Genomic DNA, 19,226 nt, shown 5'->3' on the forward strand with positions numbered 1-19,226 from the left:
GTAGGTAGTGTTCCTAGGATGCCTCGTCTTCTTTTAGTGATATGTTACCAACATGATAGTGGCTAAGGGTAAAAACATGTTGAATTATGCTAATAGCAAAATATTAAATATACATTTGCACGATTCACGCATTCATGCATTCAGAAAGCTCTATCACATAGCCATTTAATTACTAAATTGTTCACACGTACATGTAAATATACGGTTCCAATTAAACCAAATAACTTTCTATTTCAAGAACTGTTTATTAGACACTCAAAGCTTTGGCAGCTAAGATGCATCGGTTTTGCTGAGAAACATCGTATGAAAACATGACACCATCTTTACAAAGTATACTGCCTTATCTGTTTAGACATAAGTTTTGTGTGCTGACTACTTGCTGGGTTTACTTACATAGTTTATATTTTTAAAGTAACTTCTTGCATGTTCCATGTTTTTTCTTGTCTGAAAATCGCAATAATTTAGCAAGCAATGATTTTATGTATTATACGTAACATGAGTAATTCCATGAGCTAGTAGCTAATAAAATATATTAGCCAAATCAAATATATTTTTCTAAAGTATCATATAAAATGGTATCGTATACCATTAAAAAAAATTTACGGTAGATTGGCTGAGCAAAAAATACAAAGTTAATTAGAATGTTGAAAAATGTACATTGACTTTTCAAATTGCTTAAAAATATTTGAAGTGATTGGCAATAAAATAATCCTAAATCTATTAAACTCACTATGAATATACACATTTGCAAAAGATTTGCAGATGGGATATTAACAAGTCAATAAGGAAAAAAATTAAAAAACACCATTCTTAAAAACGCTTATGCAGTACTCAACATATAGTTTACGGTTAACCCTTTCAGGGCAAATTAAATGATTTCATTGCATGCTTATAGGTACAATTATTCAAGTGACTGCTCACAAGAGATAGAATCAGCTTGTTTATTGTTTTATATTAAATCATAAAACAAGATGATGAAAAATAAGGTGCAATAATGGCCCATATGCGCAGTAGCATGGCTATTCAAGTCGGAAAGCCTGTGTTAACAGATGAAATTGTTAATGAAGAAAAATTAGTTTTCTAAGCAAAAGAACTCTAAAAAAATATATTCCAGAGAGTCCAGCAAATACTGTTTCAATGCAGTCCTAAAAAACATGACTATCAATTTTCCTTAGCCAAATTGGCAAGGAATTCCAGGCTGGTGAAACCCAATAGGCAACCCTTCTATGGCCACCAGCAGAAGAGCATGGTGGAAGAGGTAATGAAAATAAGGAATGACGAGCGTTGTAATGCGTTGACAAGTTAGTTTAAGATTTAACTTGTGTGAAAGCTAAGAAAATATTCTTATTTGGTATTATAGTTGTTGTATAGGAGAAGCACGAGATTTTTTAAACAAAGAAGTTGTTGAAAAATAAGAGTTTTATGATATCTTATTCAAAGCAATCCTTCCTGGATGACCAAAATTTAGTTTAAGTAGCCCAGTAGAGCGCTTCTCCATGATTCCAAGCAATAAACTATTTTACTGTTAATTAGAGTACTAAAAGCAAAAGAGGCGTTTCTAGTAAGATCAATGATGCCTGGTAAATAGGTCCCAAGCTTTGTCGCAGTTGTTTTCTCAATAGTTCAATGTGTCCCAACCATTTTAGTGTACTATTTATTGTGACACCTAAAATTTTTATCCTGTTTGTATGTTTTGTTCATTCATGGAAATGTTTTTTGTTATTTGAAATTTATTCTACGGTTGTTGAATAACTATGAAACGTCTCTTTTCACCATTTAATGTCAGTTTGTTTTGGTCACACAAATTTTTTATCACGCCTAATAATCTGTTGATTTTAGCTAAATCTTCATTCAAGTTATTAGCGGTATAAAAAAGTTAGTATCATCAGCAAACAAAATAGTTTTAAATTTGTTAGTACTTGTGGTAATACACATTTAATTACTACAGGTTGAGATATAGGTTGAGAGATATTTTTTGAGTTGTTATAACACTTTGAAAACGGTTAGATAGATAATTCTGAATTAATTTTAGACTCAAATGAGAAAAACTTATTTGCTTAAGCTTACTAAACAATATAGAGTGATCTATAATTGTTTGAAGTCTTAGAGAGATCAATGAATATACATGGTACTTAAAACTGATAGACTATTGTTTAAAGCTGCAAGTGTACTGTTTCTAAATTCTATCAATGCTTCACGAGTACCTTTCCCTTTCTGAAATCCAAATTGAGATTCTGCAATAACGTTTTCTTTAATAGTGGTTCTGGATTTTTTGGTTAATAAGATGCTCAAAACTCTTTGAAAAAAGCTGGCAGAATAGAAATAGGTCTATAGTTATTAGATAACAGCTTATTGGCTTTGTTTTTAAATATGGGTACAACTTTAGCACATTTAAATTTTTGTGCGAAAACACATTTATTTATGCTAATGTTGTTAACTCATTTATGCTCAAGGTTTTGATAACTGAAGTGAACATTCTTTCACTAATTTCAAAGAAATTCAAACTGTGCCTTCTGCTTTGTTCATTTTGATTTGCAATATCTCTCTAAACTCTAAACCAAGTAAATGTAATGTAGGTTTGTCTCCTGATGTTTTTTCTACTGTGCCACAAACAGTATTTAATTGATGAAAATTATTTAGTATACGATGTATACAACTTTCCAAATATGATGTTTTCCAAGTAGGAATATCTACAATATTTTGGAAATTATACTAGGGAGTTAAATCAAGATAATCAGCTGAGTCAGTAGTCATATTATTAATAACCAAATCACCAACCATTACATGGTTTACGCCCCTCCCACTTGGAAATGCCAGGTAGTGGTCTAAATCAATTAATAACCTATCTGCGTCAGTAAATGGAGCCCAATATAGAGATATGATAAGGAGCGACCCCTCCCATCACCTCCGCTAGCCTCAGTGAAATAGACTCTGCTCTGAATAGTGACATAGTTGTAGAATCTAAAACAGCCACACCACTTTGCACATAGACCTCTGTGCATCCACAGCAAAAGGAACTACTGTTATCTATAAACATGTAATTAGAAATCAAAAAGAATGTGTGCTGGTTACAGTACAAAAAGTTTCACTTAAATGAATAATGTCAAAAGAAAATCTGAATGATGCAAGCAACTCTAAAAGGTGATACAAAAATTTTTTAGACTACCAATATTTACATGCAAAATACTAAATCCATTAGTGTTTGAAGAATTTGATCTAATTGGGTTCTAATTGAATCAGTGTTGCAGAGCTGCCTGCATCTTCTTTTCTTTTAATTTTAGCTCAACCTTTTTTCATTGAGGAAGAAAACAACTCAAGCTACATTTTCTATATACATGTAAAACAATGTAGTTATGTAAAATTAAAAAAAAACTTTTTATGAACAAGATTAAAAAATTGTTTCAAACCACTTAATTATTAAAAAAGTACTAGCAACTTAGAGCATGAAAAACTAATCCAACTTAGTTTACTATAAGTATAGGCTGTAGGCACATTTGGTAGGATGAGCAGCAAAAATTATAATCATCCATCCGCTAAAATATATTACCTAACTGCTATATGATGACTTTAATCTAGTAGATATCACATTTAGTAGCATATAAATGACTAATAAATGTACTGCGCGCTGCTACTTGACTGAATTACTGATCATAAGTTCTGATACGACAGAAACTATTTTCAGAATACAATTATGCAAAATCAGAGAAGACAACTCAGAGTTCTACCCAAAATCAGAAGGCTAGTAGCTTTGCAGTAGATGGAGATTTGGCTACCTTATCAATGACTACAACTGAAAGTGGCCCATGGTGGATGGTTGATCTTGGAAGGCTGATTCTACTCAAGAGGGTAGAGGTCTTTGTCAGAAATGGAACATGCTCCTCAGCCTTCTCAGGAACTATTGAATGTTGTATGTTGACTACTATGTAACATACAATACATGTTGATAGTGCATTTAGTTTATTTACAGTGTTTTATTACTGCTAACTAATTTACATGTGCATATTGCTCAGTAACAAATATGTTAGCAACTATAAAGATACCCTAAGTGCAATGCTAAAAAACTTGACATTGCGGAATAAAAATACAATTTATGTAAAGAGAATTGGTTTGCATTTACTGTTGATTGATAAATTCATTTGTCTATTTTTAATTGAACTATAGCTTCTGCACAGTGTAAGATGTGAGAAGCAAAATATATACCACAAATCAGTTTACCTATGTTTAGACAGTCTTGTGGTGATTGTATCATCTTAAAACCAGTAATTACCAAAGTTTTACAACATTGGTAACTTGAAACACTTTTTTTCAACATCTACAAGTAGACTATCATATAAAACATATTAGTATTTTTTTTCAAAAGCATTAACAAAAACAGCAGTAGAAATAAAAAAATTAATATTGTTGGAAGGAATAAACAGTGGTAAATTATAAAGCAATTTTGAGTGAATAGTATATCTAGGAGATGAATTAAAATATGTGGCAAAGTATAGTCCTAATATTCATTAAAACATTTAAAATTCAATAGTCGGTTCGTATTTATCTGCTTACTTGAACTTGTGCACTAGAAGTAATAATTCATAAATTTTTGTTATTAAATTTTTTGCTCAAGTTTTGCAATTTCTATAAAATAAACAATGCATTTTACCAAAAATTAATTAATTATGCAAGAAACTGCATTCAAAGTATATTTTTAATTATTTTTACAGCTTCTCGCTTGAGTGGTCTCTACTTGCTGACAAGCAAAGTCGATACCAATACTGCACCGAGTACTGACTTTAGCAGCGTATGGGAAACATGTTACCAAAACAATTCAGCACAAGGAGACAGCTTTAAGGCAATGTGCAGCTCTAACCGAACTCCTCTCACTCGACTATTCACTATCCTGTCTACTAGTGGTGAGAGAGTTGAGCTGAGAGAGGTTGACATCTTTGGACATGGTTAGTCCCAAACTACTTCCATGTGTAAATAACAGTTAATGAAGTTCAAGTACTCATCAACAATGTATTTACTTTTATATATAATCTTTATACTTACCATACTGCCCTGATCTGGCAAAACCCAATAATTGCCTAAACAAAAAGTTTTCAGTACAGCCTTTCGAAGTTTAAATTGGTGCCAACCTGGAAATATTGCACTTAGCACTTCATATTTGTTACAAATATTTGAACATATCATTGTTCACCTCCACTGAAAAATCACAGTTGTTTTGCTCAGTAAAATGAATTTTGGGTCAGTTATTTGGTTTTGACAGAACATTGATGCTACTGGCTTCATGTGAGAGTGATCTGGCAAAACCCAACAATTGAAGTTGTTATGTTTTGCATGACTATCTTGTTTGTGGTTAGCATCCTGAAAGGCAGGCATAACCAAACAATTCAATGAATCGATTCCCCCATTTTGCTAATTGAAGGGATTAAACTTGCTAATCCCATCAAATGTGACTTATTAGTCAAAATTTGATATATAGTGAATCAACCTGATGGGATTTGTGGTATTGTGTATATTTTATTAGCATGAATGGAAATGATAAAATATGTTGAACATTAAACTGGTTGATACCTTTCGTTTTGAAATTAAGAAAGTGAAAAACAACACAAACAACCCTTCGGCCAAAGATATTAATACTGAATAAATTCGGATGAATATCAGGATATTATTTAAATAAAAAGTGAATTACTCAAAACCAAAGCACAAATTGAACTCATTACTCAAGGTCTGTCTCCTGGTTGCAAGCCAGGCACACTGCCTCATCATCAATTCTGATGTTCAGCCAGAATTGGCGGCGACTTTTTGGCATCATTGGCAGCAGGTTTTTGATGATGCTGTCCTTTTTGGAGGCAGGGATTCTGCGGTCTGCCTTGCGGCTGGGTCTGTCGAAAGGCAGTGTAGCTTTTTTCAAAAGAAAGTCAAGTTCGGTGAACTCACTATCACTATGATAAAGTTTGTAAAAGATTGCTCTGCTACCGCGGCGGAATGGGAGAACTCAAATATCTGCTAGCGCAATCCCAGCTTTCTGCACTTTGGTGGTTGATTTAAGGTTTTTGACCGATACGACGTCCTGATAGCCCATCAGAGTCACGTTTACCCTTTTGGCAGCGATGCACGATTTGAAATCCTCAAAATCTAGTATCTGCCCCATCTTTGTCATGCGTTTCTCCACATCCGCGTGAATGCTGTCAGCAGACATAAACGTATGTCCTGCTTCTAGGAATTTTAATGTCACTGTCTCTGCACTGATATCTGACGAGTTCACTATATCAGCAAGTGCTGTCAGCAGAAACCAATTCTTATTCTGTGCTGAACAGTTATCGGCAAAATAAACTACATGTTTGAAATCCCTGTTTGAAGCTAGAATCTTGCTTTATACTGTGGTAGAACACAACAATTGCAATGGGCAGCATGCTGTCATCCAATCATAACCAAACAAGCCCAATTGTTGGGTTTTGCCAGATGAATACCATTGGTGATATTGAGTTATTGGGTTATGCCATGCCAGAAAATCACACTTCTGGTAGGATTTGACATACAAAATTTTGTGACATGAATTTTCAACCAGAAAACAGGTCAAATCAAGAGAATAGTCAATTTTGAAAAAAATGTCAATTATTGGGTTTTGCCAGATCAGGGCAGCATAGTGATCAACATGTTATCTGATAGGACTCATGCAGTACTTCATTGCTGTTTATCGTGTTCTGGTAGAGACTATTAAGTCAATGCTATATAAAATGGGGTTGAAAGTTTAAATAATTAGGAAGAAAGCAATTTATTCAAAAATGATATCAAACATCTGTAAAGCAATTTTAATATGCACATGCTTAGCTATAATATACATTTAGCTAAGCACATTTAGGTGACAAGCAAGGTCAATACAAATACTCCACCAAGTACTGTCCAAGGCAGTATATGGAAAACATGCTACCAAAACAACACAGCACAAGGAGACAGCTTTAAGGCAATGTGCAGCTCTAACCAAACTCTTCTCACTAGACTCTTCAGTATCCTGTCCACTATTGGTGAAAGGTTTAGCATATTATGCTAAACATTAGGTTTAGCATATTATTCTAAACCTATTGTTAAATGACATTTAGCTGCTAAAATACCCATGCATCATTGTTAGATACTGAAAACAACTTATACATGTATATGTGTCGTCGTTTTCTGACAAAACAGCCACCAATCAGGTTGATGTGAATGATTTAAAGAGTAAGATTTTCCATTTATATTAAAAACATTTCATTATTTGTTTGATTTTTGTTATTCACTTTATGCCCAGTCTATTTAACTTATTTATTATTACAATAGAAATGGATGGCCTACAGAAAATCCTACAAAAATCCTACAGGCCTACAAAAATGGCCTACTGTAAAAATCACATTATTCCCACGACCAAACGAGCGGGAGCAAAGTTTGAGAGTTTTTATGATAAATGCATGTGCACAAAATTTACGAAAATTATTCATCGACAACATCACAAACCTTTGTTTTGAAATCTCATCAACAAAACTAACCATCATTTTGTAGAGTCGTTAAAGTATAATAACGATACAAAACACGTATAAGCCTGTTTAAGTATTTTACCAAGTCTTTGTAAACCATCCACATTATCTCAAAACTTACCTATCTGATGGGATTATACCCAAATAGACAGATTAGTTTGGCCGAAAATTTTTATTAAAATTTGCTAAGCCTTACTTTTTTAATATTAAGACCGGAAATTGAAACGCCGAGCAACAGAGAATAGAACGATTAAGTTGCGCGCATTTTATGAAAAAACAACATGCACATTTCATCAGTCTATAGCATTGTCGAATTGCCGAAGGTTTCTGTAATTAAAGTAAGAGTACTGAAATCGTTTCATTTTTGCTGATTTCAAAGTAACTGACATTTTAGACACTTTTGAGTACTTTGGTATTCTAACTGATGTCCAATGCAGTGTAAGTAAAGGAAATGATGATGATTTTTTTTCTAACGATTCTTATGAAATTATTACAATATTTAATTATAAGTTCGGATGACTACACAACAATGACTACGTAGTACAGATTTTTTAAAAATCAATATAAATATCACAACTTCTTGATATTGTTAGCTATGACGTTTTGAAATGTAAACGAAATTGTGCATTGGTTTTATATTATTACTGTATTACTATATATTAATAACATTGGTTATTCTAGTAATATCAGTGCATTTTACTTCTAATATTGCACTTTTCCTATTGCAGGGGGAGAGACATAAACATATAATCTTTTCCTTTCATTATTGCTGTTTGTTATATATAATAACACCCACGCCCAGTACATGACAGCTACGATGACAGTTATCCTATTGCACTGCAGTGCCATTTGACTGCTAATATTGCATTTTTCAACCATCAGTACTCTTACTTATTTTTCAATATACAGCCATACATACAGCCATTTGTCATACAGCCCACTTTGGTCATGGGCTGTATGCCAGTGGAATTTTTAGTAGTCATAATTTTTTGTTTTGCTAATATTCCTGATAGATTGCGCCACAAATGTTTTTTAGCTTGTACTGCCAGGTTATTATTAGTAACTTAGTTATCCCTGAAACTATATAGTTTAACAAAACCTCAAAATGTGCATAACAGAAAGTATAGAAACCTTGTGACACCTGAGCTGAAGAAGACTTTGATATTTGTAGGTAGTGCGCTCACCAGTTAAATTATGGCGAGAACTTCATGTTAATTAAATACATTATTGCCACTCTTGCGGTTGAATGGACTAATTCTAAAAGACTTAACATGCAAAAAGTGGTTGTGCTAAAAATGTCTTATTAACTGTCTTTGTCGGTTTTAATTAATAGTAAGTACTAAAAAATTAGGCAACAATAAAAAAGAACTCTGCATTTTGTATGGTTTAAAATCAATGATTATCTTATAACAATTTGATACGGAAAACCTATACTCACCTGTTACTTCAACATAATATACATATTTTATAACACAATTATGACTTAAAAATTTTGACAGTCGTTGAATCAGCACCCTATATAATTGTTATCAATCGATTTTTGAAATTTACCAAAAGATTACATGTTTAGCAGGTGACGGTAGGAAGCTTTTATGAACTAGGGTAAACGTTTAAATATAGAAACTATTAAATCTGTGTAAGTTAGAATAGTGCAAGCTTAACCAAGTAAATTTGAAACATTTATGGATTGTATCTCAACCCTATCTCTACCTCCAAATTGGAGAAATGTTGAGCCTACACAGTTTTGGTTGTCTCCGGAGTAAAGTAATGATAATACTTCTTTACTGATTGTTACTTTATTAATTTAGTGTCTTGCAATGAGGTTTTACATTTACATGCAGTACTTGTTTTGATACAACGTAAAGTTATCCGCTGAATCTACTTGAGAGTCATGGTAAGTTTTCAACTAATCAAAACAAATAAGCTACAATGAGTTTTTATAAGGGTGTCTGCTACGAAATCTAACAATTTTAACACACAAGGTCTTAGAACAAATTAATATTATATAAAGAGGTTACATCTTATTTTTTGTTCATTAACCACATACAATAATATCATATTTTTAGAGGCTGTGCAGCTTACAGAAAAGGTTGCAGGAAGAAAAGAAAGCTCAACATACGCCAGTGTCACTATTTCTTTTATTCCTTGGAACCAGTTAATGGTGGGCTTTGAACCACCAACAAAGTGAGTTTTTAAAAAAAGTCGTATGTAGTAAGTTTAAAACTTTGTTTTTGCAATGCGAATAATTTGTATAAAATTAGTATAATAGCGCCCCAAGAAAATCAGGGCATAGACCTTTCTTACCAAGCAGGTGATGCAAAATAATTATTATTAAAGTATCGACAAAGTGGGTTCAATCTTCTAATTACAAAAATCTGCTTCTCACCAGACAAGTCATATTTTCAAACAGTTCTAATAAAATAAAGGGATAGTTATTTTTGTTAGCCTTGAAGAAACGGTAGCTGTAACTCTAGGAATAGTATGCAGTAAAAACCATGTACCATCGAGTTAGCCTTTTTATCACTTTGGTTTAATTCATCAATACTTGTTCAGAGCATTTCAATAGATTGCCCTAATAATTTATCATTGTTTTTATAATCATAATATTCATAGTTGTATTTTTTATTCAAATTCAAACAACTTTAAGGGTAAAACAAGCCAAAACATTTAAAAGTGATAATTACATCATCAGTGTTTCAGTTGAATGCTTTTCAAAAGCTAACACAAAAATTTGCTGTTCTTATCGGTAGCTTCAAAAACATTTTCATGTTTTATGGGTGAAATCAAACATAATAGAAAAGAATTTCACTACATATTCAGAAACATCATATTGAAGGAACCGGTTGAGCATTGAAACATAGTCATGTCATTGAGTTGTCAGTATTCTGCTATGTTAAAGCTCCACTCTGGGCAAATTATATTGATCTGTAATGCATTTATAAAATATCTTTGCATAAATTTAAAGACCTTTTTTTAGTTGTTTTTAACTTACATATCGTTTTTCTTACATCATCTTAATATTGTATCTCTACAAAAGATAAACTATTTCCTGCCTTCATCAGACCTATTATCATTAAATACATACTATACCTTGTTTGATGAGCAGAATTTTTATAAGTTGATCTGAGACTAGCTATTTGCAACGTTCAATATTGATTTATTGTAACACTACTCTGAGCTTGACACATGCAACTTAAATACACATTTTTCTAAAAACATGGCTACACATGTCAGCGTTATGCATCTTTTCTGCACCCAAAGTGTTTACCACAATAATTTTCAAATACTTTGTTCCATAGTTTGAAATTTAAATTTTGCTCAAAAAATCCCCATAGAGCTTTGGTTTGGTTTACAATTTTTTGTAAAAAAAATTTAAACTACAACAAATATCGGGCTGTATGCTACATTTACAAATATTACATAAAATATATAGTTGATAGTTGATCTTCCTACTACTTATTTTAGGTACGAGGTAAAAGCAAAGCAGGATGGTAACGTGATAACATCATCAGGTGATATCACTCATGATTCAAATTCTGAAAGAGCAACAACAACATTATCTGGGCTTGATCCTGGTCAGGAGTATGAGATATCTGTCAGCTGTTTTCTTAAAGATTCTATTCCATGTGAAGGGATTTCTCCTACATTTATGGTTTCTACTTCAGCATGCTCAGGTACGCAAATACTAAAACATATTTTTCATATTGAAGGTATATAGTATATATAATTCTTATCAATATAATTGTTATAACATGTGTATTTCAGTTTCATTTGAAGAGTATTTATAAAATTCTCTACTCTATTTTAGACCCATCTCCACCTGAGCTTCAGCACACAACTGTAATAACAAAGGATAGTGGTATAGAAAGGTGGAGCTACACTTATATGTGGGAGGTAAGTTTTTGCCTGCAAACACTGGTTGTGTCAACATATACTTGTAGTTTTTAAACTTTCCAAAACAAAAAAATTTGAATAAAGTTATTGAACATAGAAACTTATTAGTGCTAAAATCTACTTTTTGTTGCCCTTTTTTACAATAAAAAAATAAATGCATATTCGGAAACATTGGTTATTGACACACACAAAACTAGCACAAACTGCTTTTACAGTTTAATTGTATGTTTCATTGAACTAAAATATTTTTACATTTTAAATATTAACCTTTAGTTCAAGAACATTCTGGTTTTTGTTCTACTGAAAGATAAAACCAGCATGCTTATCAAAACAGCATCAAGACCACACACTACTAGGTTGTTTACACATTGATTTTTATAAAATAAAAATTATCAGTAAATCTTTTAAACTAAACTTTGCATATTATCATTAAGTTCTACTAGCATTGCACACAACACAAGCTAATTTATGGTCAAAGAAATAATGAGGTTTCTAAAAAAATTTTATGTAAAAGAACTAATTTGATATACAAATAGATCCTTATTAGAAATTTAGCAGTCGTATGAATAAAGTTTGGTGGCTAACGTTATAATTGTATGGATGCTAGGTATCTGCATCTAACTGTCGAGGACCAGCAACTTACACTTACCCCTCTGGGGCCCCTTGTTGCACTGGTGCAACATAATTTTCAAAACTAGATAGAGCAACTACAAATGCTTTATAGCCAAATATTATTCTCAAGTGGCTTCTTACATATCTTTATGCAACCCTAAACCCAAAATTGATTGAATGTCATGCTCGTGATGTCATCACATAACTCTAGAACATTCCATAGAATTGAGAGTTGACCACACATGAGGAAAGCAACTTTTTAGGCAAAGATTTATAGCTCTTTGAGGTAAGTTTGAATAACTCATTTTCTGTTTTTTGGTACTATGTTGACCATATTTTTACACACATTAAATGTTTCGAAGAAGTAAATTTTTTTCTTCTATCTATATGAGCTCAAAATTTCTTGTGCAGGAGTGCAACATTGGGCTCTACATAGCTAAGCTGCAAGCCAAGGGGTTAGTATCGGGTGTTCCAATAGACCATCGTTAGGGCTAATGCTCTTCATTCTTGTTGATGGGCATAATACTTAGTGTTGTAAAGATGGTAGTAGAGGTACACTGACTACCATTGAAGTAATATTACCAGGTTACCTTCACTGCTACTAGTAATACTGCTATTAGTCATATACTACCAAAGCAAATTGGTATTTCCGAATGATACAAAATTGTGCAATTATTTCACTTGATATAGCATGATAGTTAGGTGTGTAGGCTTCTTTTTGGGCGATTTTAGGTGTTAGATGAATAGTATTTTAAAATATTCTGTTTTAGTTTGTAGATACAAAATGCATTCAAAGCCTTCCACTTCAAACAGCAACAGCAATTGCCTTCGAATGAGAAGCAGAGTTGATGGAACGAATTTGCTAGACGAGCTCTGGAAAATGTGACAAAGGATAGGTGCCATATGGAATGAATGTCTATAAATAGAACCCGACAATACATAAAGAGTAAGCCACATCCATGGCGCTTCAAGATCTAGCATCGAGCAGGAGTCAGTGGCATTTTGCATGATTGAAGTATACCAAGGTGGTGATGGTAAGCAGATGGAGTTGGGCTAAGAAGCTGATGTTGTGCTCAAGCTAACATCTACTCTACAAAAGAACTGGAGGTACAAAATTGTCGGAGGCAACTTGTTTATTGCTATTCCCTTCATCTCTGAGCTAAATAAAACTGGGATGTTCTATACAGATACTGTTCGAACCAACAGGGTTCAAGAATGCATGCTCAATAATGCAAAGTCCTCAAACGAGATAGTAAATGATCTTATGACAGCTATGTAAAGGAGGTCAACAATGTGGTTGCTGTCAAATAGTGTGACAACAAAGTTATCACCGTTCTCTCCTCATTGACTGGTGTACAGCCTTTTGCTCAAGCCAAACGGTGGGACGAGTCGTCAAAAGAGCATCGTTTCTATAACATGCCCGCTGTTATACAACCACATAAAAATATGGGAGGCAGTGATTTGTAAGATTTATTTTTAGCAGAGTATCATTTTGCCATGAAGAGCCGGTGATGATATCTCTACCTGTAACGACATTTGTAATGGTAGCCGAAATCAACACTTGGAATATCTACAGAAGTGATAGTCGCCTTCTCAAGCTACCATAAATAAAGTACTAAATAGAAGAGAATTCCAAGCTGAAGTTGCCGGCAGTCTCATCCATGTCAATGGTGCTGCCAAACAAGGATGACCAGCTGCAGCAGATGATGCTAGTCTATGCCTTACACTAGCTAAAAAATTGGAAGAGGTCCGTGCAATGTTCACTATGACAATTTTGCTCATTGGCCAATAAAGGCTCCAAAGCGAAGTCACGGCAAGCTGTTCAAAAAAATAACTACTACAAAATGTGAAATAGTCTCTGCTTTCTTGATGAACGAAATTATTTTCGTACCTATCACTGCAAGCGAATGGAGAGCTATAGTTACTTTGGAACAGTTGATATTGCTCCAGGATTTAGTCCATTTGTACCAAACAGTGATGTAAACTTATATGCTTGTGTTATATATATATATATATATATATATATATATATATATATATATATATATATATATATATATATATATATATATATATATATATAGTTATATATGTATATATATGTGTGTGCATATATGTATGCATATATACAATATACATATATATATATATATATGTATGCGTATATGTATGTATATATACAATTTATATATACTGAATGTATATATATTCAATATATGTACTATATATATGTATATGTATGTATCTGTATACATGTATATGTATATAAGTACATTTACCATTTATTTATTCAAATAAATTTATTTTACTGGCTCAAATACTTCATAACACTATTGTCTAATGCGTAATGTATATAGGTAGCATTAAAGCCCAATGTTGCGTGAGTGCAACATTTAATATCTCAGGTCAGGGTCGTTTTAGAAAATAAAAAAATTAGAAAAACACTCATACATATATCTCGAAGCTATCCAAAAAATTTGAAAATTTTTAGAGCAACGCTTCTGTGTATGGGCCTCACAGGGTTACTCCAGCCCAGAAGTACAAAGTCAGAGTACCACTGACAGATCAGCTACATTTCTAGTAGATGGTTACAAGGAATTTACATTTACTGTTACATCAGAGAATGAGGCAGGACTGAGGTCCTTATCAGTCAGCAATCAGAGATCTCCAATACTGAGTAAGTTGTTGCGGAGTGTCTTATATGTTGACCTCTCAATTTACTTAAGTTATCTCATCAGCATCTGAACATGTTATCAATAAGTAAATAATAAATATAAGCTATTAGGATTACACGTTCCTAGATGTTATTAGCATAAAATAATTTGATCGCAAAACCGCCTCCAAAGATTGGATTGTCTGTTAAAAGCATGTCTGTTCAACTGCCCTTTAAAAAGTCTAAACACTGTAGTTGCTAACTTATAAAAATAACTGGACCATGTTGGACTATAGAAAAAATTAAATTAGAAAAATAATGCTTAAAAATGCTTTGTGACTTCATTTTGTATTACTCTAAGTTAAACATTTTAAGAAAACCTATATTTTAATGAACTTGTATGTGATTTGAACGATTAATAAAGTTTATATTTGGTCAATTAAGTTTATTCAGCCTGTTCGGATCTCATGTCTGTTCAAATGACGCTAACATATTGGTAATTTAGCTGAATGTGTGTTAGAAAATGTAGACAGCCTTCCATACTTTTCATGATGATTTGAAATTGTGAAACATGATATTTTTTTAATTCAAGTCAACCTGCTTGCAATAGTTTTGAGATTTTTCAGAATGTACATCTTTCTAAATTTTTAATAATATTCCTTATTTAAGTAAAGGCATTTTTGCAAGTTGATTGCTGTTGATGTGATTCTCGTATCATGTTGAAAAGCTTAACTTAGACTTTTCCTGACAACTAACAATAGATGCATTAGTACAGTTCAGTCTTTACTTCTAAACTTATTTTTGCTGCTAAACCAGTGGCTAGCCATTGTAATCAAATGCAACTACCAAAATACTTAAATAAGCAGTTGTAGTTGTGGTAGTAAACTAGTTATCATTTTCTATGCACATGTACTTTAGATTATCACAGAAATCGAGTACATTGAAAATATTTGAGCTTTTTTGTGTGTCCAAATTTACAGTCGCACTCGTTATTGATGCACCAAAGATTTTCTCAAAATCGGTTTGTATTTTTCAGGGCCCCAATTTGGTGACAGTAAAATTATTGTACAGGCAACAACTTCTGAATGTGTAGAAATCATATGGGAGAAACCTGAATTTATAGGAGGACCAGAACCGAGCGTAGAATATCAAGTATTTTTCATTATTTCAGTTCAGTTTTTATTGACATGAAGGTGGGCATATGATCAGGCCATTTTAGGGTTTTTCCTAATCAGTAAACTGGCCAGGTGTTGACAAATAATTAATTTTTTTAACATTTCTGTCCCTCTTTATGCTTTACACCGTAGATGTAATCACACTTAGATTGCATAAATAGTCTTTATGCAATCTAAGATTTTGTCAGTTTAAACAATGAGTTCTTCATTTAGGTAAATGAGGCACACCAAGGGAAAAAGGCCCATGCGATACTTTTTGAAGATTTTAGCTTTTTTTACCATCTGATAGAAAACTTTTTGCTGATTCCAATGATATATAACATTTTATTTTTCTGACAGTTATGAGTGAGTTCGTTACAGGAAAACGGCCACAAGACTAGGTATTTTGGTAAAACAATGATTTGAGAAATCGAGCGTTGAAAGTCAACCGGCATCATAACTCCTACACTGTTAAGCATCCTCATAGCAACGAGACATCTAGTGAGTGCCAACAAAACAGAAAAAAGTCACTTAGACTAATTAGACTATGTCGAGTTTATTGCTCTCAGTTAAAAAGCTCTAAAACAACTAGTTTTCAAGATACAGCTACCTGAAGTGGGCCTAAAATATTACAAGGGCTTCTGTGAAATTAATCGATTTAGTCTATCAGTGTCTATGACTCTATCACTAACAGTTTATGGGCATTCACAAGTAATTCAGATAGCTTCTATAGATTCTCTGTATTAGGGGGGGTGGGGGTAAGAGAGGTGCCACCTCTCTGGCTAAATAGTCTTGTCTATCAGCTGACATACCACCTGGTTGAATGATATCTGGCACACAATCGTATAGAGCAGTTGTTGCTATCCCTCGCTTTAGAAGTCGGAACCTCCCCATCTCTGTTTCAACCTACAAGTTTACCAATTGTCATTTGTAGAACAAATTGATAGTTAGTGAGATGATTGAATACTACTATCTAAAACTGGAAAACAAAAACTATCCAGTATTGTCAATAGAGGTTGAACGTTATCTCATTTTTTATGTGCCAGTGATTAAGTACGTATATAAATCATTGAGTGAGCTATGATCATGATTGAACTTGCCATGTCATCATCATAGAGTTAAAATCAATACATCTTTGTAATATTTTCAAGGGGATTAAAGTACTCAGACAGTTTCGTGTCCCAGCTACGCCAGTTACAATCCTCACAAATGTTAACATGAAAATCAAACTAATAAATCCTTTGACAGAGCTTTCAAATTGTAGCGTATAGCTTTAAGTATGACAAAAAATAATTCAACCTGCTATGCCAACAAGTGCACCAACATTAAACTAAAAGTTTAATTCAATCACTTGTACTTATCTAGCATATGTGTTCATGGAGGCATGGTTGATGTTTTCGATTAGATGTGGTTTTGTGTAGTTGTCTTATCTACGATATTTAAGCTTTACCAATCCGAAGCCAGCATCCACTAGAGATCCAGTATGCCCAGGAAGCATGAATTGTAGGATAATTGAAGAGTTTTTCTTCATAATCATTCTCTAGTTGAAATAGGCTAGCACATGCTTGTTTTCAATTTGCCTGCAGCAGTTATTAGCGTACATGACTATGTTTCCATGATTGCAGAATTTGAGGTAGTGGTCAAGCATAGATATCACACTATTCGGGTCATGGGTCTGCTTTGCATCTATGCCGATAGTTTCATTCTCATCATAGATGCAGTTTGTTTGTGATGGTGTCGAGGTATCACAGGCGCCAAAGAGTTGAAACTTTGTTGAGTTGAGTTTTTCCTGACGTGCTTGATGAGTTTTTTAAAACTTGTTTACTTATTATACTACGCATATTAATAAAGGCTGCCTTGAACAATGAGCGGTGATCGTATTGGGAATTTCTCATGGCATACTTTCGAAGCCGTGCTTTTTTTGTTGTTACCACTGCAAAATATAGTGTCCTGTGGTTTCATTGAGAGAGCTAACATGACAATGATTAAGGCATTCTTTTCTTTTTTCTCGAACTCACCCAGTTTATTTATCTCTATGTATTTACTCACTGTGAATTGGGCTGTGCACTTTTTTGAGCAGCAAGACTGATTGCTAGTTGCAGTCTCATGCAGTTCTGACTGAACAGCTTATTCTGTCTATAGTGGTTGTGTCACATCTTTCCCTGTTGAGACTGGGGCTGGTATGTGATGTCCATCATCATGAGCAGATCAAACAATTTCTGTTGTTACTAGAGCCTCTTCATCACAGCTAGAGCTACTAATCTCTGAATTTGACTCACTATCTGAGTCACTATCACCAAAAACTCTCTATTAAGTGCATTTTCTATATCAGTATCTAATCCTATCCATCTTCTTTTGCCTGTCATTTTGTTTCTAAGGTTCTTTCACTTGAATATTCATTATAAGAAAAGTTCTGGTGCACATATAAATAGTTCTAACATCTAAACCAAATGATTAAATCTAGATGGAAATTTCCAAGATATCATTCAAGATGCCCACTAATCTCGTTAGCAACCAGTTAGCAAGACCCATACAAATGTCATTAATTATTGCTTTTGAGCAATTTTTTATGCAGAAATCTGAAGAAAACATGTCAAAGAACCTTATAGTGTAAGAATACAAAAAAGTGTGTGAAATGGTTTTCCAACTTTGAAAGCCTCTAGACAAAATCAACAAAAGTATCTAAAGGGCCTTTTTCCCTTGCTGTGCCTCAAATGCAGAAGTGTGCAAATTTTTTTTACATCATCAGTATCAATATTACATTTCATTATTAAAAATATAGCATTTTTATTTAAAACAAATTTCCCTTTCAGAACTTCTAGTTCTTCATCTTAAAGTATTTTAGGTGTTAGTTGGCATGTAGGATTATATGAAAGCCTTAGTTTTAAATGTATCTCATATCCTTAACTTTTCCTAGTAAACTATTCAATTACTGATTAGAAGTGACATCCAGATTAGTCACATCTGTTTTTGGTAAAATTTGATGTATATCTCATAGAATTTAGTAGATATTTCCAAATTATATCGTTTTACCTTTACCTGATCAAATCACCTAAAAACTTTAGATTCATTCAATCAATTGAATGACATTTACTTACTTAAATCAAGTGTACTAAACTTATATAATCATATCAAGTAAAGTTTTGTTACATCATGCGAAGAAACATTCAACAGTTGGCACACCAACCTCTACTATGCCAGAGATTTTTACCACCAAAGCATTACACACCCATAGCAAAATATCTACAACTGAGTAATTAAAAGTATGTTCTGCCAACACCTGGGTGCCAGCAACCAATCAACATCCTGTGCTGCTAAATGATCTATCTGCCTTTGACACCACAAGCCAAAAACCTCCTGGCAGCAAAAACGACATCGCAGTTCAGTGGCTCAATTAACATGTTATGCTCTACTCAT

The 19,226-nt window shown here is 33.1% G+C and overlaps 1 protein-coding gene across 1 annotated transcript in view; it reads left to right on the forward strand.

Moving 5' to 3' along the window:
- LOC137400593 (uncharacterized) overlaps nt 1–19,226 on the forward strand; it is a 48,284-nt gene that overhangs the window by 16,269 nt on the left and 12,789 nt on the right. Inside the window, exons 7-14 of the mRNA XM_068086924.1 lie at nt 3,683–3,907; nt 4,707–4,937; nt 9,563–9,680; nt 10,962–11,170; nt 11,305–11,390; nt 12,414–12,486; nt 14,494–14,679; nt 15,692–15,807. Of these exons, the coding sequence (XP_067943025.1) occupies nt 3,683–3,907; nt 4,707–4,937; nt 9,563–9,680; nt 10,962–11,170; nt 11,305–11,390; nt 12,414–12,486; nt 14,494–14,679; nt 15,692–15,807 (1,244 nt within the window). The remainder of the gene's footprint in view (nt 1–3,682; nt 3,908–4,706; nt 4,938–9,562; nt 9,681–10,961; nt 11,171–11,304; nt 11,391–12,413; nt 12,487–14,493; nt 14,680–15,691; nt 15,808–19,226) is intronic.

The sequence above is a fragment of the Watersipora subatra genome, chromosome 7, assembly GCF_963576615.1.
Source record: "Watersipora subatra chromosome 7, tzWatSuba1.1, whole genome shotgun sequence".
Lineage (NCBI taxonomy): Eukaryota > Metazoa > Bryozoa > Gymnolaemata > Cheilostomatida > Watersiporidae > Watersipora > Watersipora subatra.